The 25,339-nt window shown below is 43.5% G+C and overlaps 1 protein-coding gene across 7 annotated transcripts in view; it reads right to left on the reverse strand.

Annotated features, from left to right (window-relative positions):
• Positions 1–24,550, reverse strand: part of NT5C2 (5'-nucleotidase, cytosolic II) — a 63,181-nt gene extending 38,631 nt beyond the window's left edge. Inside the window, exons 1-2 of one of the 7 annotated variants that reach the window (XM_069980221.1) lie at positions 24,465–24,550; positions 6,191–6,312 (exon numbers count right to left, since the gene is read on the reverse strand). In XM_069980221.1, coding sequence (XP_069836322.1) covers positions 6,191–6,291 — 101 coding nt within the window. In that variant the 5' untranslated portion in view covers positions 6,292–6,312; positions 24,465–24,550. Of the gene's footprint in view, positions 1–3,411; positions 3,572–6,190; positions 6,313–8,551; positions 8,660–8,790; positions 8,862–16,150; positions 16,275–22,390; positions 22,557–24,464 lie in introns of those variants that run through there. The other 6 variants (XM_069980222.1, XM_069980216.1, XM_069980220.1 and 3 more) reach the window with 6 other exon arrangements.
• Positions 24,551–25,339: the final 789 nt, after the last annotated feature.

Consider the following 25,339-nt stretch of genomic DNA (forward strand, 5'->3'; position numbering starts at 1 on the left):
TAGTGACTTCTAAAGCCTGTGGGACTGACCCAAAGAACAAGCTGTGATCATCCAAAAGTAATCCCATAATAAGACCTCAAGGGAGGATTTACTCATGTTCCCGAATTACGGCTTTAAAATGGACGTCAATTTATTGCACTTTTGTCAAAAGCACAGATTACGCTAAACCTCCCGGACGTGCTGATATTACATTGTAGCCGACCCGTGACAAGGCAGATTTGTGGCCACATTTGTGGTTACAGCTGTCACCGGCAGCCACCCTCTGAATACGTGACAGCCTAACACATGCTGGATTGGACGAGTGCAGATGCATGTGATAAATGTATCTTTCCTCCTAACACGTGAGTAAGAGACGTGTACAGGTAAGGGTGGTAGAAGTCAGCAACATGGGTGACTACTTCCCTGCCCTATATACCTGTCATACAATAAAAATCTCTAATGAAGAGTTCAGTGTGACTAAGATGAACCCTAAGAGTTAATCGTAAAGGTTACCAGGAGGGAGCTGTATTCTGTGGTAATCAAATTGGTGAGCTGTGTTACCTGCTGATGCGCCTGCTTGTGACATGGAGGAAGCACTGCTCTCCAGTGAATATCCCCATACCATTAAGGGCTCCATTATGTGGGGGAATTATTGTCCAAACAGGCTGATACTTTGTAATAGGCCCAGCGATCAGACACGGAATGAGTGAACACTTGTTCCTCAGCTAATCGCATTGTCTTACCAGGAAAAAAAAAAAATCAATCATTTTCGGTCAGCCATACACCATTCTGGGTAAACAGGTGACGTGCGGCCAACAATGATGAAAGTGAAGAATCACACAAATGATTGCTGGATGGTTCGTGCGGTCCTGTCTGACCTACAAATGTTTTATTCTTCCATGTCACAGATAGGCACAGCCTGCTCATCACTGTAAGGACTGAACCAGAATAGTCACCAGATCTTGGCTTTCAGACCCAAAATAGTGTGATATTAAGAAAAGAAGGATACTGAGGTTCACTAAAGTTTATACAGAAAAACCTCTTTTAAGAGACCACCAAAAAATATATTAAAAAGTGGTTTTCTATAGGGGAAGTCGTCTCATATTAAATGTACACTATTTGCAGTACCAGACACAGCCACACACATAACGGTGCACTATTCGCTGCTGGCAAAACACTCCAGACTCTCTATGTTGTAATTCAATAGGGGTCCTGGAGCAGAGACCCTCAATTGGCTGTTAAACTGCAGCAGGAAGTAAAGGAAAACAGGAAACCACAAAAATCACCCGTCACTTTCAATAAATACTATATTCCTTATTATTACTCACGTTACAGGAATGCCATTACACACAGAAACTCAATGACCTACCGCAACAATTAAAATATTTTCTCAAGGAAAAAAAAAACAGCTTATATCTTTAGTCACATGACCCGTACAGTGCAGTAAATGGTAATGAGAGGCACGAGCCATTTAAATCTATAAGATAATTCACTGCTCTGGTAGGAAACACCCTGTCATTTTGTTTCTCATACATTTCAGGGTGGTTTGGGCTCACTTACTTCCTAAAGAACCTGTCAGTCGAGTCAGGTGCATGTACGTCATCCCTCGTGTGTCTGTATTCAGTGTCTGTAACATAACTACAAGATGGTTGATGTTTCATCTGACCACATAGCCAGTGACTGAATGGAATTGCCAGTCTTGTAACTAATCCCCATTCAAAAGAAAGGATGAGCTTTAACAGTGCTTCTCAATCCCAGTCCTCATTGCCCACCAACAGGTCATGTATTGAGGATATCCCATACAAAGATCATCTGTGATACTACCTCATGTAATACCCCAAGGATAATTATATCACCTGTGAAATACTAAGGAAATCCTCAAAAACCATGATCTGTTGGTGGCCATGAGGACTGGAATTGGGAAGAACTGATCTACAAAACCAAACATATCCCAGGGAATGGAGCCACACTTAACCCTATCTGTATAAACACAGAAATGGAAACAAAAAAAGCACATGGTAAACAGCCAGGATACCGAAAATTAAGTCCCTTTATGTCAAATTGTGCCAATTTCTGTTTGGTCACTTTAGCCAACGTTACGGCTCACATAGGGGTATCAACAGGTTTTGAAGAGAATGGGGCTGAGCTACATACTAGACACAACCCACAGATAAATGGCGTCACTTCACCCTTTTTCCAAATCTTGGACGACCTCTTTAACAGCTTTTTACTAGAGACAGTCAGGAAACTGATATCTCACCCCTCTCACATTCTCACCATAGAGACATCCATGAACAATGAAGACTGATACAATTCATTGGCTGCAGGTTTTAGGACTATGCTAAAAATATTCCACAAACACATCAATCATGTCATCCACCTGGTTACTGAGAAAGGGTAAGTGCTCCCTACTAAGAGCCCATTCACACTGCGGAAAAAAGGCGGAAATCCTGAGCAGAATCCCCGCTGCCGACTCACTGTCTTAATGTTAAGTATCGGGTGCCTCTGCTCTCCGCTGAAAGAATTGACAAGAATTTCCGCCTGTTTTCCGCAGTGTGAATGGGCCTTAACAACTGTCCACCCAGTGGCTATCCTACCGATGCTCAGTTTGGCAGGAACCGGGGTTGCCGCCACATCTCATTGTATTACTTTATGGTCATATCTTTCTGTATTACAACAGAAAGATATGACCATATACCCATCTTAAGGAGAGGTGCAGGCTCAGACTTTTTTTTTTTTAAGAGCTAGGGAGGAGGTTGTCCTCCGCTCCAGTTCCAAGAGGGGAGATCATGGACTTCTCCTTTAAGGATCCTATGGTTTGGACTAAGACTAAGCAGCCTGTAACACAATCACCAATCCCAGAATGGAGAACTTTCCTGGGTGACATGTATTTCAGGCTAGGACCGGACCATGAAATTCACACCAAAAAAGCAAATGAACAATTTGTTTATCTGGTTCTTTAGTGACTGAAACTACTGAAGTTCTGAAAAATACAAAAAATAAATAAATAAAAAAAGCTAGGATCTATATTCATTTATATTTCCTATAATATTATAATATCCAGGCTACCAGCATAAATCTGGATTTGGTCATAGTTATGCACAAAATAAAAAATAAAAAATAAAAGAAGACGCTGCCTCAAGCTACTTGTAAACTAGGCCACAGTGTAACCAATGGAGCAGAACAGTACTTTAATTCTCGTATCTTTCATCAGAAACTAGAATCTTATTAAAAAACAACAAGATATTATGAAGATTTCCACAATCACAGGATGGGACCCATCGGATTAACTGAATGGTGTTGGGTATAATAATGACACACAGTATAGGATATGTAATAGGATAGATATAGTAGTAGTAATATTGACAATCTGATTGGTCCACAGGATAGAAGTGATACACTGATAGATGATAGAGTTAAATGACACGATACCTGTGAGCTGCATCAAGGTCTTTGCAATCCACGTACATGGAGGGTGGCTGGGACAGCTCCATATTGGACTCTACCCAATCTGTTGGATCTATTAATGTCCTGTCTCCTTAGCTAGACCAACATCAACTGAAGGGGTTAGATGTGATGACATCCGTCAAAAAGTACAAATCCCTTAGTTGACTTCTTCCAAATGGTGATGGCTTTTATACCCGTGACTGACAAACAATACATTTAACAGGACGGACAGCTCATTGTGCCCAAATGAGGGTGGAGCATTTTAGTGTTGAGATATTAATACGTCAGAATTACTCACACGTCCATAACGCATTTGTGTTGTTGTATATGTCACTCCCAACACGCACCGCGGTTTATGTATAACAGGATTTTATACCAGGTGACATAGTGGCACAAGCATCTACCTGATGCTGAGAGCTATATTTACAGATTTGTACTGTGCAGGTGACTAGGCAAGTCCTATAAAACATAGGTGTACTTTTTCTAGGAAACTTCATAGACAGCAATTCCGCTATACACTAGAATTTTTACTACTATTAGTTTTTACTAGAATTGTCCTCTGTAGTCAGGGACATGTATGTAATAAACCTAAAGTGGCTAGGAGAGGGCAATTCTCTTCATGACAGCCCATGTGCCCATATACAGCTGGACTACAGGCTGTTTGATAGATATAAAAACAATAGTCAAGGTTACATTCACATAGTACGGGCTGCCCCAAACAGCACGCTAAATTAGCTGGCAGAATGAGGGGGCAGCTGTAAAGATTTTAAATGGAATGTGTTGGTGGTTTTGAGCCCTTAACACTGCCTACAGCTCCAAAGAAGAGATGAGGAGAGAAGTTATAGAGCTCCGGACACCTATCATAAAGGGTCCAGCTCCTTACAGGACGTCAGAAGATGTTTTTTTTTTTGTCTTGCAACCTGCATAACTGCAATTTTATGTATGCTTTAACTCCCATCTCTATGCTCCACATACAACTAGGGCATCAAAACTGCTGACTTTAAGGCCATTCCAATATTATGACATTAGGGTCCCTTAATGATGTCCTCTAATATACAGTAAAAAGAAAAAAAGAACACTTCACTTCTACAAACTAGCAGAATTACTAATCAATGTACGGTAAATGTAATCCCATAATGCCACTTCTGTGAGCTCATATATGCACACACAGTTCATAGACAGAGTATAGGGTGCTGCACAGGGCTCCTGTATTCTGTTGCATGGAAATGAATAACGGCAGACGAGCTCCACTGTTATAAAGCTGCCATCGCAGGCAATACCCGTAACCGGCGTATATCGGTGGACTGATAAATATGCAATTTCCTGTTGTACATGAGTGGGTTCAGGTAAGGTGAAGCCAGACTAATATGCTACGAGCACATGAGAACTGTTTTTTTTTAGAGGCAAGAAATGTGTAAAAACACCATTGGTATGAGAATGATAAATAACACTTTGATAATTCAAGCCAAAGGCTCAATCTATTTTTAAAGCACATTTAGTCAAGCAAAAGTAGGCTGAGAAACATGGAGAAGATTAACCACAAGATAGCTGTATTAAAAACAGACAGGAAACTTCCATCGATATGGAGAACATTCCTTCAAGTGTCACTAGTTGAAAGTTAAGAAAGTTAAGAAAGTTCACCGGCTTGGGACTATGTTACTGAACTCCTACAGTGAAGAGCAGCTGCAGGGGCTTCACACTGCAGCTTCCCTCCTGAAACTCTCAGCAGAATATGGACGGATTGTAAATGATGTGTTCTCTGTGCAGTTAAAGAAAGCATTTCTGCTATGTGTACACAATGGTCTAGGACCTTATTAAAAGGAGTTGTACAGGCTTATAAAAACATGGTTGCGTTCTTCCAGAAACAGCACCTTTCTTGTCCTCAGTTTGGGTATGGGTTTTGCAGCTCAGTTCTATTGAAGTGAATGGAGCTGAATTGTAATACCACACACAACCTGAGAGCAGGGGTGGTGATGTTTTTACAAGAATCCCGATTACCCCCTTTAAAGAGGCTTTACTGGCAAAACAATCTGATCATCTTCTACAGGATACTGTACAGTTACACATCACCACAACCACTACACAGTAAAAGGCGGCAATTGCTTTCGGTACCATTGACTTTGTATTGCAGGCGTTGAACAACTGATTGAACTGTCCTGTGCTAGTTTTTTAGTGTACAAAAGTCACAAATCAGTCCCCCTCCCCAGCAATCCAATAGCATACTAAAGCTATATTCACACAATGTACTATTTTTTAAAACAACTTCCGTTGTTTTCCATTAACACAACAGCCAGTCTGTTTATACTACAATGAAATGCACTAATGTCAATGGAACAACAGCTGTTGTTTTCACGCAATGCATTGAAAAATTGACGTCGTTTGGCACAAAAACAACAGCAGTTCCGCACATTGTTTGAAAACACAATGTGGTTTTAATAGAAAACAATGTCTGTTCTTTAAAAAAAAAAAAAAAAAAAGTATGTTGTGTGAACATAGCCTAAAAGTGATATTGTGCAACAATAATCACCATATAAAACCTCCACGGCCTTCTACCCTTTCACCAGGTCTAAGTGGCAGAAAACAGTAATGCTATGTGCATACACAGTATTTTGGTCAGTATTTTTACGAAAACCTAGAGCGGGTTCAAAACACAAAAAAAAGAAGCAAATGTAACTTTTTCCAGTTCCTCTCTTGGTTGTGGCTAACAGACAGTGGCCAATGTACTACTTGTGAGACAGCAGCCTGAAACAGCATGGATGCTCACCTGTGATAAGCTTCCCTCCGGTACTTCTTTAAGGCATGGCCATCCATGTTGGCGGGAAGATCTGCCGCATTCTGCAAGCGATCGCTCCACGATGTTGTCATTTTTAAACCGGATCCTCGATACTGTACAAAAATAAAATAACAGAAAATATTAAGAACTGCAGCCTGGCATCTTACCTTATAAACCACATATAAGGCTATGAATCACAATCTGGTTACAGTCTAGAATAGTTCCCTGGTTCCTACACAATTATATTAGTCACGCAAAAATGTACATATAGTCCCCACTCCCGCCCCTTCAGTATCTGTCCAAAAATCAGGCGTATAATATTCTGTAAAAAAAAAATGTGTCAGAGTTGGTAAATAATACATTAATACGTAGGATGGCTTCCAAGACGCGATCAAAAAAACTGAAAAGTATGACCTAGATAAGTAATCCTGTAGTATTGATAGGCCTACGAGGCTCATCTACGCAGTTCTAGAAACAGATCTGCAGCCAACAACTTATTGGCAGCCATTCTACCTGGCACATGTTATTGCTATACTAGGAGAAGTAATGCACAGCCAAAGCTTCCATCAATATACAGCTGACCATAGAGTATAGGGGACAGATCCCCAGTGATCCACCTATTACTAACATTTTATAAATTTTAGTTGTTTAAAAACCTAATTCAAAACCATTATAAGTAAGTCCAAGGAGCCGAGAGCAATGATGTTATTTGGGAGGATTCTTAAGTTGGAAACATGCTATAGTGGTCTATAGCCCAGAGCTAAAACTGCTCAATGGTATTATATATCTGGGAAAGAGAGCACTGATCTCAGCCAGCTCAACCCTATATGACTCAGGTCACTGTAAGGGCCCGTTCACACTACGGAATCAGCGCACAAAGTGGCTTCATACAGGAGACATGGCATTTAGTGTCGAGAAAAGGATTTAGGATGGGAGCTGCATTATGGCCAAATGAATGAAGAAGACAAAAGGCCTACTTTGTCACCTGAAGGCCTCGCTCGCTTTTCAGCAGCAGGGCTGATGGCTGGTACTTTCATCATTTTCCAGTATTAAAAAAAAAGTCAAATTGCTTCCATTCCCAAAGGTGCCCCTCAGATTTCCTAATAATGTAATCTCTCTTGAATCTTTATTAGGATCAGCAAGACCTGATATTACGCAAAGTTGAAAAGTATCACCTATTCCTGAACAGTGTGGAAAGGATTGCATTATCACCATGACTATAAAAATTGCTTGAGCTTACGCTTGGGCCACACTCTGGAAATGACAACTATCCCTGTTTGGTAACACAAGAGTAATAAAAAAAAGAAGCCTAAGGGTACGGTCACATAGTAAAGTGACAGATGGTAAGCCAGTACAGCTTCTCTTGAATGTTCTTGTGGATCCCTAGGAAACCGAGGCCCAGATATATTTTATTATACCTATCCTGTTACAGGTCAGGGCAGTCATATCATCGTATTACCACTACTCGCCCAAGTCAGGAACCGGGATCCAACAACAACAACCACCTCACATACACAAGGAAGAGACAGCTAGAAAGGGGTTCTCTGCCACTATCAACTCTGTATCTTAGCCCCATTTCAGGGTACATCCAAACTCCATGCAGATGTTGGTCCTTGGTGGGATCTGGACCCAAGTGCCGCAAGGCAATAACACTGAGCCACTATTCATAAAATATATCTGTACTGTGCACAAGTGCCAAAGGACAGAGCTGCTCTTTCTGTATCACAAGGACGCGGCTGTGTATGTGACCCATCAGCACAAACTCCTGATGGTTGGGGCCTCCACAAAATGGCATTGCCAGCAGGGGGCAGCACCTGGGCTCTCAATGGTGAACTCCAGGTATAAGGACATGCCCCTATAAATAAATTGACAGCTGGGTGTCACTATTCCACCTAGTCAGCCATTTTCAGAACAAATAATACAGGAACGGTATATAGAAAAACACTCCAGAGTGGTTACAGGTATATAGTAAGTGGCAAATCGGGGGGGGGTGGGGGGGGGGTTATGGGTCCACTTTACAAGGCTTTGTAATATACAACGTTCAGCGATATCACGAATACAGCTTTACATAGAAGTGAGGGTCTCTCAGACCTTGCTCACAGCTACTCTACAATTGCATCACTTAACATTTGCAATAGGTTAAAAAATAAAAAAAGGAAAAAAGTAAGACTAATCCTTAAAGTGCTTTTTACAATTCCTGAACAATATACAAATCGGTATCAAGACATACATTCCGTACATTAGCTATGGAAAACAGAAGGAGACACTTGCACTATTATTCTATTAAAAATACATTACTATAAACACAAAAGAATCAATCAATCAAGTATCAATAGAAAGTGAATGAGTTACCATCTTGACGTGAGAGCCCGAAGTGAATGGATGGAAACGGCACATTCATAAATAACACAGACATTTCCTACCAGACTGGGCAAGCAGTCAATGAGAATGGACTCAAGTGCTGTAACATGAAGCTTCTTCCTTCAATGACAAGCTATTTCTGCTTTGAACCTTAATAAATGGGTGCGCGCAGCAGAACTACATGGTCTCCACCCTGCCGAACGGCGAGCGTGCAAATGATTTACACTCACTGAATGGCTGCGTCTCATCATCTTGATAACCTGGCTGCCAATGTTGTTGTTGGGAGAGTCGCGGCTCTTTATTGCCGGCTATTTATGAAAATAAAGGCCACCTGTCATTCCCCGGCTGGCACCAATGGTGCAAATGAGGCGTTCAAATTAGAAGCTGGCAAGGAGACCTGCGGCCACTTAAAATAGAAGCAATGGTAACCCTATCAATATTCCATTAAAAATAGAAGCAGTGTTAACGGCCTAGACGTAGAGATAGGAAAGAAAACCGGAGCCCCCCATTGTTTGCTATTCAGGAGGCAGAGAAGAAAGCAAAGTCAGGACACAGGACCTGTCAGCTCCTCTATCTTTGGAAAGACTTGCGTTTTATATGAAATAACAATACTGCATGCCATTCCTCTGGTAATCCTCTCACATCTGCATTACCCTACCCTTGTCAGTAGGGGGCGTCTGTGGATTAGCAATAATTGGACACTGACAGACTATGTAGAGACACACCTCAAAGTGGTATTATGGTGAATATTTTTTATTTATTTTTTTATGTTGAGTGGCAACAATAAGGAGCGACAATCACTGACAGTCATCTCTGCTCACCACGGCTGCAGCACTAGTGGCCCAGGCTGCTTCCCCCAAGTCTAATGTCTATTCTGACCCTAAGAAAAAACAAAAAATCTTTTTCTTTAATTCAATTATATTACAAAATTACAAATATAAAAAAAAAAAAGTTAAAAAAGTCACTCCTTTAAAGGGGAATGGTAATACTCAATTGAAGTATTTCCAGAAGGTGTAACAGAGGAATGACACAACACAAAGTATATATGCTGGAGATGAGCAAAACTACAGTACGTTCACCCTGAACGCTTGGTATTTGACTCCATCCTCCATTTGCATCCATCTTCTCCAGCCACCAGGAGTTAAATGCAGAGCGTTATGGTTTCCCTCATCTCTAGGTATTATATAGGGAATACATGTATTTAGTTGAACAACTAGAAGAGATGTCAGGTTTCCAGTTTACCACCCTCACCCTGAGGGTTGCCTATGCCCTTTTCAGCAGGAAATATTATAGTTATAATACATAAGTGTGAATAAATCCAAGCAAAGTAACAGCTAGAGAGAATGGTTATAAGCCAACGGCAACGCAATGCATACTCTAGTGATGGACCAACTACTTCCGTAAATACTAATCTAGTGATTTATTGCACCCGGAGCTTTCTAGTTATTCATACACAGGGAATACTTATACCAAGTTACATTAGGGCCCCTCTAAAGACAACATATCCTACATAAATCATAAAAGGGGAATATAGCTACATCGCCACCACTGTGACAACTCAGCAGAGTATTCTGTGCCCTTGTAATACGCAACAACCTCCTATCATCCAACCTTGAACAGACACACCATGACCTAAATATATATTTTACATACACATTATACATAAAGGTTATATACCTGACACTGTACAGACAGTATTCTTGTAACCAACACATAATACAAGGCGAGTTCACTGACGGAACCCCATATAATACAACTCCTTGCCTGCAGGCTTCTAGCATTTCTACAAAGCCAAGGGATTTGTCCATCTATGTGTTTTCTATTTTAACCGAGCAGCTTCCATTATTGATAACATTATACATAAAAAAAAAAAAAACCATAAAATAAATAAATGTGAAAAAAATATTATATGCTAGAAGCCCAGAAACATCAAATGATAAAGCTGCCAAAAGAGGCTTAATATACAAGTAACATCAAAGACTCTGACAAAAGCCAAGAGGCAGAAAATAACCGGGAAAAGTGAATTTCTTAAGACGTCTACACAGAACATCTCATCTGTAATAATAATAAAAAGTAATCCCCAGTAAACAGGCCGATCATATCCTGTCATAGTGTTCAGGTCTCTTTTCGGTTTTATCTGCGCTGCTTCCTTCCTTTAAGGGGTTTTCCAGTCTTAGGCCTCATGTAGATGGCAGTGGTGCGGGAGGTCTTGTGGTTCATAGAACAGAGTCTCTATGTACTACAATATGGCAGGATTTCTGGTGTGTATTTTACTACTTTTTAACACTGTTTTATTTGTAGATTCTCTCTGTTCAATAAGACTATGAATTCCTGATGTGTTCTCCATACAGAATAGGTGCATGGAAGTGATGTTAATAATATGTTAATAATTTATACATAAATAAAAAAAAATCACCTCCAGGGCCAAGTATTTTCTCATTAAAAACAACGGAGTGCATATTACATGTTTTCCATGTGTATTCCAATGCAAAGTATGCACAAAAATACTCTATATAAACTTACCATGAGGCATTTAAAGGAGAAGTCCAGAGAAAATTTTTATTAAAGTATTGTATTGCCCCCCCAAAAGTTATACAAATTATTCATATACACTTATTACTGGAAATGCTTATAAAGTGCTTTTTTTCCCTGTACTTACTACTGCATCAAGGCTTCACTTCCCTGATAACATGGTGATATCACAACCCGACTCCCAGAGCTGTGCGGGCTGTGGCTGCTGGAGAGGATGATGGCAGGGGGACACTGAGGGACACTGGGCACTGGAGGGACACTGAGCATCTCCCTGCCATCATCCTCTCCAGCAGCCCCAGCCCGCGCAGCTCTGGGAGTTGGGGGGTGACATCACTATGTTATCCAGGAAGTGACATCACTATGTTATCCAGGAAGTGACATCACCATTTTATCCAGGAAGTGAAGCCTTGATGCAGTAGTAAGTGCAGGGAAAAAAGCACTTTATCAGCATTTCCCGTAATAAGTGTATATTGGGGATTTGTATAACTTTTGGGAGGCAATACAATATTTTAATAAAAATTTTCGCCGGACTTCCTTTAATAAAGAGAATTTGCAGCTCACCATATGGACAGGCAAGGAGACCAGTACTACAGAGCCACAAAGGACTTGGCAGTGGACAGCCTCCTGCATATGGTACTCATGTACGACCTGGAGAAACCCTTTAAGGACAGAATCAACTACAAAAATGGAAGCCTCTATATGGCACTTGTATAAAACCAGACAGAAGTATAGTAATGCCCCTCTATTAATTCCCTGCTATAGACCCTCACAATATATCTATGTGCATCAGGCCTAGTTTGGCCTGAATGCTGGAACCAGCACCATGTGTTAGGATGAAGGGGGGCACTGCAGTTCCTTCTGGGTATTTCCCTCTTACGCACCTTAAGAGAAGTGAATGCCAACAATGACTTGGTTAATGTTATCAGCAACTCTAAAGGTCCCCATAGACATTAAGCACTCAGTATAAAGTGTATGGGGTGCTTCCGAGGCTCCACTGGACAAGATGATGTTGGCAAGGCAGGAAGGACAGCTAACATCTCAGCACTGGAATCTATAATAAACTCAAATTCCCCATTCCCCTAGATTATATCCTCAGCCTTGGAATGCAGTTTTTTCTATACAAGGTAAAGCCCCCTGTAAATTCACATCAATACAGATAGAGACTGGACTGGCTCCAATGTTATAAGCTTGTTCTGCTTAAGCCTCTGAAAATGACTTGATGTAGTGGCAGGAGCTTTGTGTGAGGTTTAAAGGCTTTTGTGTTACTCTGCATCCGCGGACCGCCGATCTGTTTACTGCTGTGGCTAGGAGCAAATTCCTCTAAACGTCCATAATGATGGGTGTCCTTAAATCACCACAAAAATACACTACATCGCAGACATGTGTAATATTTCACATCACTTCTGGACTTTACTGATAAGGTGCTGTCTACCGCATATCCGTGTAATGGAATGTAATTTTCTGGGTCGGGCAACTTATTTTTATGATAAACCCCCCCCCCAACAGGTAGGTAACAGAAGCAGGAATAAAAACCTTTGGCGACTTAGGAATTAAATAGACCTGTTTTTCAGAATCAGGGGACTGCAGGGAAAGTTCCCAGGGCACATGGGCAGTATCAGAGGCTTCTAACGTGGTTAGATGCAGGAGCTAGCAAAGCAAAACTGTAATCAATAAACAGCAGCTCTAGAGAGAGTGCACGTGGACCTGGCCCGTCCTCCATGAGTCACTCCTACACCTTCACCTTTATAGCAGGTGGGACTGTTCTTTGACCTGAACAAAAAGAGTGAATCGTGAATGCAGCTGTGACTGAGAGCCTTCCATAATGCAGCCTGTCATGCCTATGGTAAATGAACATACTATAGCCATCTTCTAGCATAACTCCTACACTTCTATCACTACACATGAGCACGTTCCTAAATTGACAGGAGGAATTCCGTTAGACAATGAGCTGACATCGAGTCACGTTGCGGTGGATCTTGCCGGCTGCTTCTATCCTTTCTCCAAATTTCATTAGTATAAATGATTCGGCACTTGCCACTGCCAAGTCTCATTAACACGTATCCATTACGGGTTAAAAGGACGGCCGATGCTATTCTTATACTGAGCCGTGTCAGATTGTGCGGCCACCAAGCACTGTAGGGTACAACAATGACCTCCTACAAATATGACAACCCACTTTTCTCTATATTGAAAAGTAGGTGACAAAGGTGTCCTTTAAAAAGTGTCCCTGTTTGGAAAGACTTTTCATATATCACAAAGACACATCACTGGTCAAAGTCTGGGTACCCAGACCACCATTAGTCAATGGATAGGGAGATGGATAAGAGCTTCACACCCTATCTTACAGCAGACTCCCTACAGAGACCTTCTCCTGCAGAAAGGCAGAGATCGCAGGGAGATGGTGAGTGAATCATTCAGCCGCATGCTTCTCCTGGCTTTATGTAATGATCGGTGGAGATCTAAACACACTCACCCCAACCAATAAAAACTTTTGACAAGTTAAAAGTTTTTTGAAACAACAGGAACACAATAAAGGAGTGCATAATAATATACCATATACAATTCTTATTGGGAATAAATCTTTATATGCAATTTTGGGAGAAATGTCAAACTTTGCAAAATCTGCAACAATATACAGTATTTTATTTTTACCTCCGTGGAACAAAGCCGTAACGTGAGGACAACATAAACGGAGATTCTGCCAAGTTAAAACTCATCCACGTAGCTAAAACTGTAATACACTCGGGATTTCCAAGCCACAAAAGTCAGGTGAAAATCTGCAGTGTTTGCACCCCTTGTAAATGTACCTTAGAGATGCATGTAGGATTACTCATTATTGTAGCCTATGGCTGATTATAAGCACTCATATTCTACATATGCACTAAGCTGCATGAAAACATGCTTAGTAATTCATTGGACATACTGACAAGCAAGAGCAAATGTAAAGAGTCCTTGAAAGCGATAAATGAGCGATATGTATGCTGTCCCTTCCTAATGCACTGGCAGCATCTACTGTGTCTGGGTAGGAAAACAAAGCAACAAAAACCCAACTGGACGGTAACCAAAGAGTGGCCGCCCTTATGTGAACAGCTGACGGAGGTTTTAGACAGCTGGTGAGCTGGAAAAGTAAGGCTCACCTCTGCTGAACCTACAGAAATATACAAGAGGATTGCAGATATGGCAGTATATATCTCATGTACATTTCAGATGACTCAGCTTTGCGATATTGCAGCACAGAGAGGTTTCATCACAGCCTGTAATCTATGTCCTATACGCTTACATCACTATACAGCCTGCTTACTGATATGCAAGGCAGCTGTGAATTATAAGGCTTCATGTACACCACTGTAATACAGCACCCACAATGTATAGTGTATATACTGTATACGCTGTAGTTACATCTCTATATAATGGTGCAGTATAGAAAACATATGGCTCTGCATGATGGAGGTGCAAGGAATTTGGACACATAAGGGGACATTTATGAAGTCTGGCATTTTTTACGCCGAGCTTACAAACGTCCCGCAGGAGCTCAGAGGATTTAAGTAGAGGCGCACTGCCTCTACATAAATCCCGAGAGCAAGGAGCCTGTCCGTGCAAATAAAATAAAACCTACGCCAGCTCAGAGCTGGCGTAGGTTTCACTATCATTTTCCCCCCGGAAAAATAAAAAATGCAGTGCACGCAGAGGCTGAGCCCCCTCTGCATGATGTTTCACCTCCCGTAACTCCTCCTCCCTGGCGCATGAGGCGCAGCGAGGATTGATGAGAACAAAATATTCGCAAATAGACCATTTGTGAATATTTTGTACGCTGATCTGGCCTATCTGCGCCTAAAAAAAGGCATTTTAGCCTTTTAATAAAGTTCCCCCATATATCCTTATAAGGGTGCGTTCACACCTACAGGATCCGCAGCAAATTTGCAGCAGATCCGCAGCAGATTTGATGGTGCAGATTTGATGCTGTGTTCAGTTATTCAAATGAAATCTGCTGCGGATCCGCAGCAGAAAATAAGCTGCGGATCCGGTAAGTGTGAACGTACCCTAAGGGTACAAACACACACACCGTATACGCAGCAGATCTGCAGCAGATTTGATGGTGCAGATTTGATGCTGTGTTCAGTTATTTAGATCTAATCTGCTGCGTATTTGTTGGGTATTTGCTGCGTTTTGCAGCAGTAAATACGCTGTGTATACGGTGTGTGTGTTTATACCCTACCGCTGTATAAGCAGAAGCCTGTGCATATTGGGGCTCAATCACATCTGTTCTCAGCATTTCCATTTTTCTGGAGCAGAATAAGGAAAAAGACAGCCGAATCTGATAAATGACAGAAAGACATGGCATCCGATGGACCCCACTGACTATAATTCTAGGAAAAACAGCAATGTACGTTGCTCTATTCTGTCCAGGATTTTTACGAAATCTGCAGTGTATGCTAACAAAACCTCTGACACAGATGTGAAGGATCCCTTACACTAGTGTGGAGCTGGCCTGTCAGCCATCTGTATTCTCAGGAGTGCTGCTGCAGAGACAGTGCAGTGTTTTAGGAGGCGATTGCGTTATACAACCTCAATTCATTTCTATAGTTTTACTTAAGAGTCCATCCAATAGGCAGTGGCGATCCTCCCTTTGGGATCTTAGGGAGTGCACAGCATGGTGCAGAGCCTGTGTATGGGCACATACACGTCCATACATTACAGCTATAGGCTAGGTTGACACAATGCATGAACAACAGCCGTTGTCAGTGAAAATTGCATTGATATCAATGCACAACGGCCAGAAATAAATAACTGACATGTCAGTTATTTCCATGGCCGCTGTTCAATGCATTGTGTGAACAACGGCCGCTGTTTGCATTGAATTAAATGCTTTATGACAAGAACAGCCGTTGTTTTAAATTGTAAATGAAGGTCATTCTTGTCATAAAAAATATGTGTGAACATAGCCATAAAGTGACTATATATCCAGCATGTGGATTCAACACAGTACAAGTCCTAGTATGGAGTCTCTTGTAGTATTTAGGTATGCTTCATGCTATAGTGTGCTAATCCAATTCCTACCTCTATTTCCCCGTCACTCCATAGCGTATTCTCGTCCAGTAGCTCTGGCAGATTATAGCCCTTGCAATTCATGGTGAGAAACGTGACCATTAAAGGCTCAAGCCTGAAAACCAGAGGAGCCCTTCTGCAAATCTTACAAGTGTCGTCACTTGGGGGAAGGTCGTCGTATTTATCTAGAGTAGTCAGGGTTAAAGATTAACACAAAAGTCTACAGCTACATACTAGACAATGTGCTGAGTGTCCACCACTGAGTAGTGTGGGATCATAGGACAATTATATCCATATAATAAGCCACCTCAGCAGTCAGAGACCATGTGTAGCGCAATGGGGAATTACAGCCTCACATTCACAACTCTAGGGGAGCGTTCCCCTGCAGCTGTGGGTGAAAAGTGTAGATGTATCATCATGGGCCTCAACGGCCGTTCTGCCTCTAGATTTGTTATACAATGATACCCTGACATGGTGAAAGATCTCCAGTGACATCTGTTCTCTCCTACTCTCTTATTTCTGAAAGTACTGACTTGGATCTGGAAGACTCTGGGACTTTCCATAGTAATCCATTATGACATCCAATATCTATGGACTCACTTGTGTCTATACAGAGACTGATCCTGCAACAAGGTGCACTGCTGATGGCGCCAATACTACAGCGGTCATCTGTTTCTGCTATCTGTGCAGAATATTCATGTCACAGTGATTTAAAGGGGTTATCCAGCGCTACAAAAACATGGCCACTTTCCCCCTACTGTTGTCTCCAATTTGGGTGGGGTTTTGAAACTCAGTTCCATTGAAGTAAATGGAGCTCAATTGCAAACCGCACCTGAACTGGAGACAACAGAAGGTGGAAAAGTAGCCATGTTTTTGTAGCCCTGGATAACCCCTTTAAAAAGTAAGGACCGATGGGGAGACTGTGCCGCCATACAAGGCCCATAAATGAATGAGTCCAGCTTCCAACGGAGTGGTTGCAAATGGATTTATTCAAGACCTCCGTCTCTCTACACACATTGCAGCATGCCCCCAACAAGACGGCGTCTTGTTGGGGGCATGCTGCAATGTGTGTACAGGGAAGGAGGTCTTGAATAAATCCATTTGCAACCACTCCGCTGGAAGCTGGACTCATTTACTTATCGGATCATAAGTGGCACCTGTTGAAGTGAGAGTCCGTGCTAGGAGGCGCAGTGGAGAGGGTAAGCTGGCTCTTTTTCTTTTCTACTATACAAGGCCCATGCCTGCAGATCTGCTGTGTTCAACAAGATGAGGCCTAACCACATTCCTGTTCAAGGGGTATTCCCATACCAATACCACTTATGCTTTATGGCGCTTTTATTTAAGGCTACAGCTACATGGCTAAAGACCCACTCTAAGACCCTGATACATTGCAGCTAATTTAAGTGAATGGCTGCAACCACAACCAGAAATCCATCCAGGATAGATTTCTGGAGATAATTACCACATGTGGGGTCACAACCCCAACCCTATTACATAAACTGCAATGCAGCAGAATCTGGAAGTATGAGATGGCCATCTTTAGCCATGTGACCTGAGACATGGATAAAGTCTAAGAGTTGCCCTAGCCTAGAAGAATTGACATGTCCACCACAGTTCCTACCCACACTAAAGGCTGTATGAGACTTTATCCTCTTCTTCTACATAAATCCTCCTAAGGCCAGTTTCACACCAGACTTTTCATTCTGCTGCGAGAATGTAAAGCCCCTTCCCACGTAAGCCACCACATCCGGGCTAATATGTTACCTGCCCGCGCTCCTGCTTGCTTCTCAGGCTCCTAGCTCCCGAACGTCCTGCTCAGCCAATCAATGGCTGTGGCGGGGCAGCACACCGATTGGCTGATCGGGATGTCAGGGAGCCTGAGAAGCGAGCAGGAGCGTAGGCCGGTAGCGTATTAGCTGGGCAGCGGTGGGTTACGTGGGAATGGGGTTAACATTCTCGCAGCTGGATGAAAAATCTGCTGAAAGTATGTAAAGCCATAGAAAATGACAGTATGAAATCCGCTGCTGATCCTGTAGGTGAGAAGTAACTGGGAGGCCGCTGTTTTGTAGGTCAGATGAGACAACATGGGGTTGCTCCTTCCTTGCAGGTAAGCCTGGTGTTTCATGGTTAGCAAAGAAAGATTCCCAGGATGCAGGCCATAACCTCACCTTCTACTGATCTGACACCTGAGCAGACTTGTCACCTGAACACAGGTAACATTTAGTGGGATGAGGTCACATTCAGATCTTTAGTAAATATTAGCTTACAGATAGTAACCAGGCCTCAGGTTTTACTAAGATTGGAGTCAATGGTTCCTAAAGACACTTCAGAAAAACAACAAGATTCCTCCGCTGGGTGTAGCTGAAAGGTTCACCATAAAGGAAATGTGTCATCAGAAAATGTCATGGTGTTTTTATCACGTCATTATGGTAAATATACGATATATGGACAAAAGTATTAAGATGCACCTCTTATAAAATCCAGCCCCTTCCAATACAGTCTGCCTTTCCAAACATTTGTGAAGGTAAATGCCATATTACACACCAATATGAATGGGGAAAGCGAGTGCCGACCTGTCAAGTCAGAGCTCACTTTCTCCTTGTTTCCTGCTCGCTGCTGGCGCTATTACACACACAAACAGCAAGCGGGAGAAGCAGGAGGGGCCGCGGGGAGCGGGGCTGCCTGGACGATCCTCCGATCGTCTGGGCAGCCACTGAAATCAACAGCGGTGCATAGGTTTCCCTGGCAACAACAATGCCAAGTGTCCATGGAGTGGTGTAAAGCATGCCCACTAGGCTCTCATGGATGAGTCTGACTTCATTGTCCCAGCTGTAAGTTTGGTACAGGAGGGATAATGCTATGGGACACTCTCTCATGGGTTTACCTAGGCTCCACAATTTTGACCATTTTATGTTTCCAACTTTGTGGGAACAATTTGGGTTCACTGTGCCCCAGAGCACACATAAAGGTCTATAAAGATATGGTTGGGAGAGTTTGGTGTGAAAGTTGACCCTGACCTGAACATTGTCAGAATAAACCAGATTGTGAGACAGGCCCCCTCCCCCAACATCAGCTCCTGTAGGTGTAATGTGTAGGTGTCACAACAATACCTTTGTCCATTTAATGTAGTTTAGTCGTAGAGGAGATCCAAGAATTGGTTTCACAAAAATAAATGATCAGTCGCGATGAGTAGTAGGAGCAGTCCCGTACATTCTGATGTGGAAAGAAACTGGATATAAAACAGCTAAGAGAAGTGATAAGGAATGGAGACCTAATGAGGCAGCGATAAGCATGTAATTACAATGACGTATGGATGTAATTACCCACAGTTATCAGCCGGCCACAGCCATTACATTATCCCTCCTGACCTCCTGTCATATGTGAGGCCTGGGAAACCTGAGCAGTCCAGACCTATGTATGCTGCAGTGACAACTAAACTTGTGCTAGGCCATGACAGATAAGCGCAGTCATCAGTACGGCCATTGTAAGCAGCATTAATCTCACCGGGCAGTATTGCATAATACTCCAGCAGGGACACCAGTTAACTCTGCAATAAGTCTGCATCTTACATGAAGAAAGAGCTGACTATACCGGGACACGCATGGTATAACAAGACTTCACACACATGTGCAACACAATCGCCAACAAGGCACATGACTATGTGGTAACTACAGTATCTGAAAAGACATTACAGTGTCTATTAATAAAGGCCAAGCCAATAAGGAATAAGTTGTGTTTAACCTGGATCCACACAGGGTCTTTTGGAGTGTATTAGGCAATGTGCATCCAAGGCTTTAATGAGAATAAGTACAGTAGTTACCCAATGTTACCTTTTGCTACGTGTATGGTAGCTGAAAAACCCACCCCTAAAGCCTGGACAATTCCATTAAACCCCCCCCCCCCTCCTCCTATTAACACTATGGGGGGCATTTATTAAGTCCAGCGTTTTTTACGCCGGACTTATAAATGCCCCCACAGCTCCGGCGCTACGGAGATTTATGTAGAGGCGGACTGCCTCTACATAAATCCCGTGCGCGCCGGTGTGCACCGCCGAAAACCTACACCAGCTGAGGACTGGAGTAGGTTTTCGGCGTACATTTGGGCGGAACGGATGGTAAATCGCGCGGACTCTGAGTCCGCGCCCTCCGTTCCGCCCACTACACGCCCCCTTTCCGCCCCCCTGGCGTACTCGGCGGAAAGTGCCGATTTGCAAATATTTTATTCGCAAATCGGCCATTTGCGAATAAAAAAATACGCAAATCGGCACTTTCCGCCGAAAATCATCCGTTCGCCGGATGATACATGTGGCCCTAAGGGTATGTTCCCACTATGGAAAACACACGGAGACGTCAAGTTGATTACGCCATGCAGCCTCTGCTTGAGGTTCTGTCAATCACATGGACTTAATGATATTCACCGAATTGCGCTGTCCGCCCAAAGAATTGACATGGGAACAAACCCTAATGTATTTTCCCCAAGACAGGTGATAAGTGTATGATTGTGAGGGAGGGGTCTGAATGCTGGGTCTTCCCTCCATGACATCAAGAACAGGGCCCTTAGGGTCCTTTTACACACAAATACAGCATATCCAAAGCCAGGAATGGATTTGAAAGTGAATAGATCCCAGTCTTTCCTTTATGATCTGTTCCCTGTTTATAGTCTGTTCCTGGTTTTGGCTTCAAAAATCTGCCAGATAAATTGGTCAGATATCTGTATACTCCATTCATTGTAAATGAGAGCCTGTAGTCTGCAATCTGCAGCAGCTGTCCACTCTGCATCCTGTTCGTGCTCATACAATAAGCCCCTACCTTGTGGATAAGCGATAATGATGAGACAACGTCTTCAAGCATTTTTTGCTTATACAGTTCAGCATAGGCTCATTACAGAATAATGTAGAGGCTCATGTGTATGCCTTGTGCTTACTTGTTTTAGCTCATGTGGCAGACATTACAGCCACCTTGGTTCATATTTGCCCACTTAAAGTCATTTTCTAATTCAGCCTACATTTCCCATAAATCCTCTGGCTTTGAAGAGGGGGCCAAGGGAGTCTCATCACTGCAGTTTCTAATGTGATCTAAATAGATCACCTGGTGGTCTGTGATCTGCTATTTGATGGGTCTGACCCAAGACAGACCACTTTCTCCATGAAACACTGTGAGTCAGACTGCTAATCACATGACCCAGTTAATGCTGCTAAACTTGGACAAAACAAATGGCACAGCAAGCATTACTGAACTCTGTGCATTATATGGGGGAAACAAGAAACCCGGAGGGCTTCTTCATATCCCTATTATACCAAATTCTGAAAAAGCTCAAAAACTGCCACTGTGACCCACATATTGGTGTTCCAATGTCATAATATTGTGATAAATAGCTATAATATGCTGTAAGTGATGACTGGTGGGGATCTAAGCACTAAACACGAATTGATCTAGAGAGGGGCCCACAGAACTGATTCACCAAGTCTGTGCTGCTGTTTCCTGTGCGGCTTGATGGCCAGACACAGTACTGTGCAAGAAAACATGAAGATGATGCAGTACTTCAGCCCCTCAGTCTCAAGATCAGTGGGGGGGTCCCAAAGGTCAGAACCCCACCAATCATAAAGTAATGGCATATAGAACATTATACTGTAGGATGGAACCCATGTGGCAGGATGCTCTGGGACTGTCACAGAAATGTATGACAGGTCAGAACATCATTTCCCTTAACCAGGCATTTTGCTATTCTGGGTTCTGGGAAAGCTGAGTTACACAGTCTACAGGAGATAGAATGGTACTATTGTTAGTTGTCACTTAATAAAGATATAAAAACGTGTTAAATGTATATCTTCCAGCATTATGGATTTTTATGCGGCCTCGATTACATATGGGTTTAGTTTGCTCACTGTGCTTATATAAAGGGCATTGCCCATAAATGAAAATCCAAGTCTAAGCCCTGAGGGGGTAACCAGATCCTGGGAGTGACAGCACAAACAATGGCTGCTCACCACATGATTTTATGTATATATGCCGACACATTTCTGTTCCAGCTTGTGAGTGTAAACGCCACAAAGTTGTAACCCATGTGTGCTGATCTTTACAGCAACTTCTATAGCAACTATATATAACTTCACACTAGACTCTGGCACACATTACTGTGGCATACACATCCCCTGTATCTGCCCTGGTGACAAACTACTTCTAGATCATTGATTTGGTTGGAAAGTACCAAAAGTCCCTGCCCCTGCATACTGTAGTTCTCTGCCCAACTCACCGTCAGGCCGTGTTCAGATGGCCGTGTTATAGATGCAAAACCTAGAGCTCCTGCAGTTTACAAGAACCAGTTAGATGACTATAGGCTTAGGGGTATTCTCTCTGACAGGGGTTGTGTCTCTTCTCATGCAGTGAAGAATTGGTCGGTATTTTTCAGCCTTCCGCTATACGCTTTGTCTCCTGGCTTTGGCTTTAAATAAATAGAGAGAACTAACCAGACCCGCACAGTGTGAAAGGGGGGGAAAGGTTTCTGTCCGGACATTTGTCAGTGAGGGTGCCAGCTTTCTGTGGACCTTTCTGTACGTGGTCCAGCACTACAATCAGTTCTCTGTAGAAGAGTGTGTGATCCTACCTATAACATGGTACCCAGGGATTCCTGTATACTGGTGCCCAGCTCTGTATATATCCCCCTGTATACTGATGCCCAGCTCTGTATACATCCCCCTGTATACTAGTGCCCAGCTCCGTATACATCCCCCCTGTATACTGGTGCCTAGCTCTGTATACATCTCCCCTGTATACTGGTGCCCAGCTCTGTATACATCCCCCCTGTATACTAGTGCCTAGCTCTGTATACATCCCCCTTGTATACCGGTGCCTAGCTCTGTATACATCCCCCTGTATACTAGTGCCAGCTCTGTATACATCCCCCTTGTATACTGGTGCCTAGCTCTGTATACATCTCCCCTGTATACTGGTGCCCAGCTCTGTATACATCCCCCTGTATACTAGTGCCTAGCTCTGTATACATCCACCCTGTATACTAGTGCCTAGCTCTGTATACATCCACCCTGTATACTGGTGCCTAGCTCTGTATACATCCACCCTGTATACTGGTGCCTAGCTCTGTATACATCCCCCCTGTATACTGGTGCCCAGCTCTGTATACATCCCCTGTATACTGGTGCCCAGCTCTGTATACATCCCCTGTATATACTTCCCCCTGTATACTGGTGCCCAGCTCTGTATACATCCCCCTGTATTCTGGTGGCCAGCTCTGTATACATCCCCCCTTGTATACTGGCGCCTAGCTCTGTATACATCCCCCTGTATATACTTCCCCCTGTATACTGGTGCCCAGCTCTGTATACATCCCCTGTATATACTTCCCCCTGTATACTGGTGCCCAGCTCTGTATACTTCCCCCTGTATACTGGTGGCCAGCTCTGTATACATCCCCCTTGTATACTGTTGCCCAACTCTGTATACATCCCCCCCTTGTATACTGGCGCCTAGCTCTGTATACATCCCCCTGTATATACTTCCCCCTGTATACTGGTGCCAAGCTCTGTATACATCCCCCTGTATATTGGTGCCCAGCTCTGTATACATCCCCCCTGTATACTGGTGCCCAGCTCTGTATACATCCCCCTGTATACTGGTGCCCAGCTCTGTATACATCCCCCTGTATACTGGTACCCAGCTCTGTATACATCCCCCTGTATACTAGTGCCTAGCTCTGTATACATCCACCCTGTATACTGGTGCCCAGCTCTGTATACATCCCCCCTGTATACTGGTGCCTAGCTCTGTATACATCCCCCCTGTATACTGGTGCCTAGCTCTGTATACATCCCCCCTGTATACTGGTGCCTAGCTCTGTATACATCCCCCCTGTATACTGGTGCCTAGCTCTGTATACATCCCCCCTGTATACTGGTGGCCAGTTCTGTATACATCCCCCCTGTATACTGGTGGCCAGTTCTGTATACATCCCCCCTGTATACTGGTGGCCAGTTCTGTATACATCCCCCCTGTATACTGGTGGCCAGTTCTGTATACTTCCCCTGTATACTGGTGGCCAGTTCTGTATACTTCCCCCTGTATACTGGTGGCCAGTTCTGTATACTTCCCCTGTATACTGGAGGCAGCAGTGTGATGGGCAGAGGCTGCAGTTCTCTATATGCCGTGTACAGCTGTATACTGTCCAGATGCATCATGCACCGGGCTCGCCAGGTAAAGGACACGTCACCCGCCACTAACACCCTCTATACGAGCCCATGACACCCCAGCATCCCCCCAGCGTCCCGGGCACAGCTTCCCCGGTACACCGAGCCCCGGTCCCCGTCACTCACCTTCCTTTCCTGTCAAGAGACTGCGAACAGAAACCAGAAGCGCAGTGCGCATGCGCAGAACCTATACTCAGGGACCGGAGGCAAAGTTCCAACTCCCACAGCAGCGCAGAGAGCAGATACTTTCTATAGGAACGTCACCGTGTAACGTCAGCGCTACGATCCCTAGAGCCGCCCCCTAACTGCACATGCTGCATCTAAAAACTCCAAACTCCAATAATATCCTGACACTGTAAGAACAATACACATCATAGTACACTGTATGGGAACAAGGACCCAGACTCACATCTCAGGAGAGAATCTGTCTTACTTACTAACAGCAACCAATCAGAGCTCAGCTTTCATTTTTACCAGAACAATCCAGAAATGAAAGCTGAGCTGTGATTGGTTGCCATGAGTAATGGGACCAAACAGTGGACATTAATGAAATAAAACAAAACTATATCCTAAAACATCATCAAAGGGACCAAGGAGGTGCCAGATTATCAAATAGGCTGGATTATCAGACTGTCATAGAAAAGTACATAAACTCACTAGTACTCATACACGGGAAGATGCACAGGAGACTAGCGATGATATTGAAGCGAATGTACCATCAGTACATTCGCTTTAGGTATTGCACATGAACAGAACGGCGCAGACGCAGGGAAGGCGGTGCCACGGTCCTTTTTTTAACCTTGGCCTGGTTCCCACACACAGCGTCGGTCTATTACCGAGCACCAGCCAGGGGAGAAGCTCTAGAGACAGGCCGGCAAACCCCCAGTGGGAGGAAACCCCCGCCCTTCTATGGAGCAGGGGTTTCCTCCAACTGGGGCCGGCCCTCCTCCAGTGCTTTAGCCTGGGCCGGTGCTACACCAGCGCCATGCGGGCGAACCAGG

This window comes from Dendropsophus ebraccatus, chromosome 8, assembly GCF_027789765.1.
Source record: "Dendropsophus ebraccatus isolate aDenEbr1 chromosome 8, aDenEbr1.pat, whole genome shotgun sequence".
Lineage (NCBI taxonomy): Eukaryota > Metazoa > Chordata > Amphibia > Anura > Hylidae > Dendropsophus > Dendropsophus ebraccatus.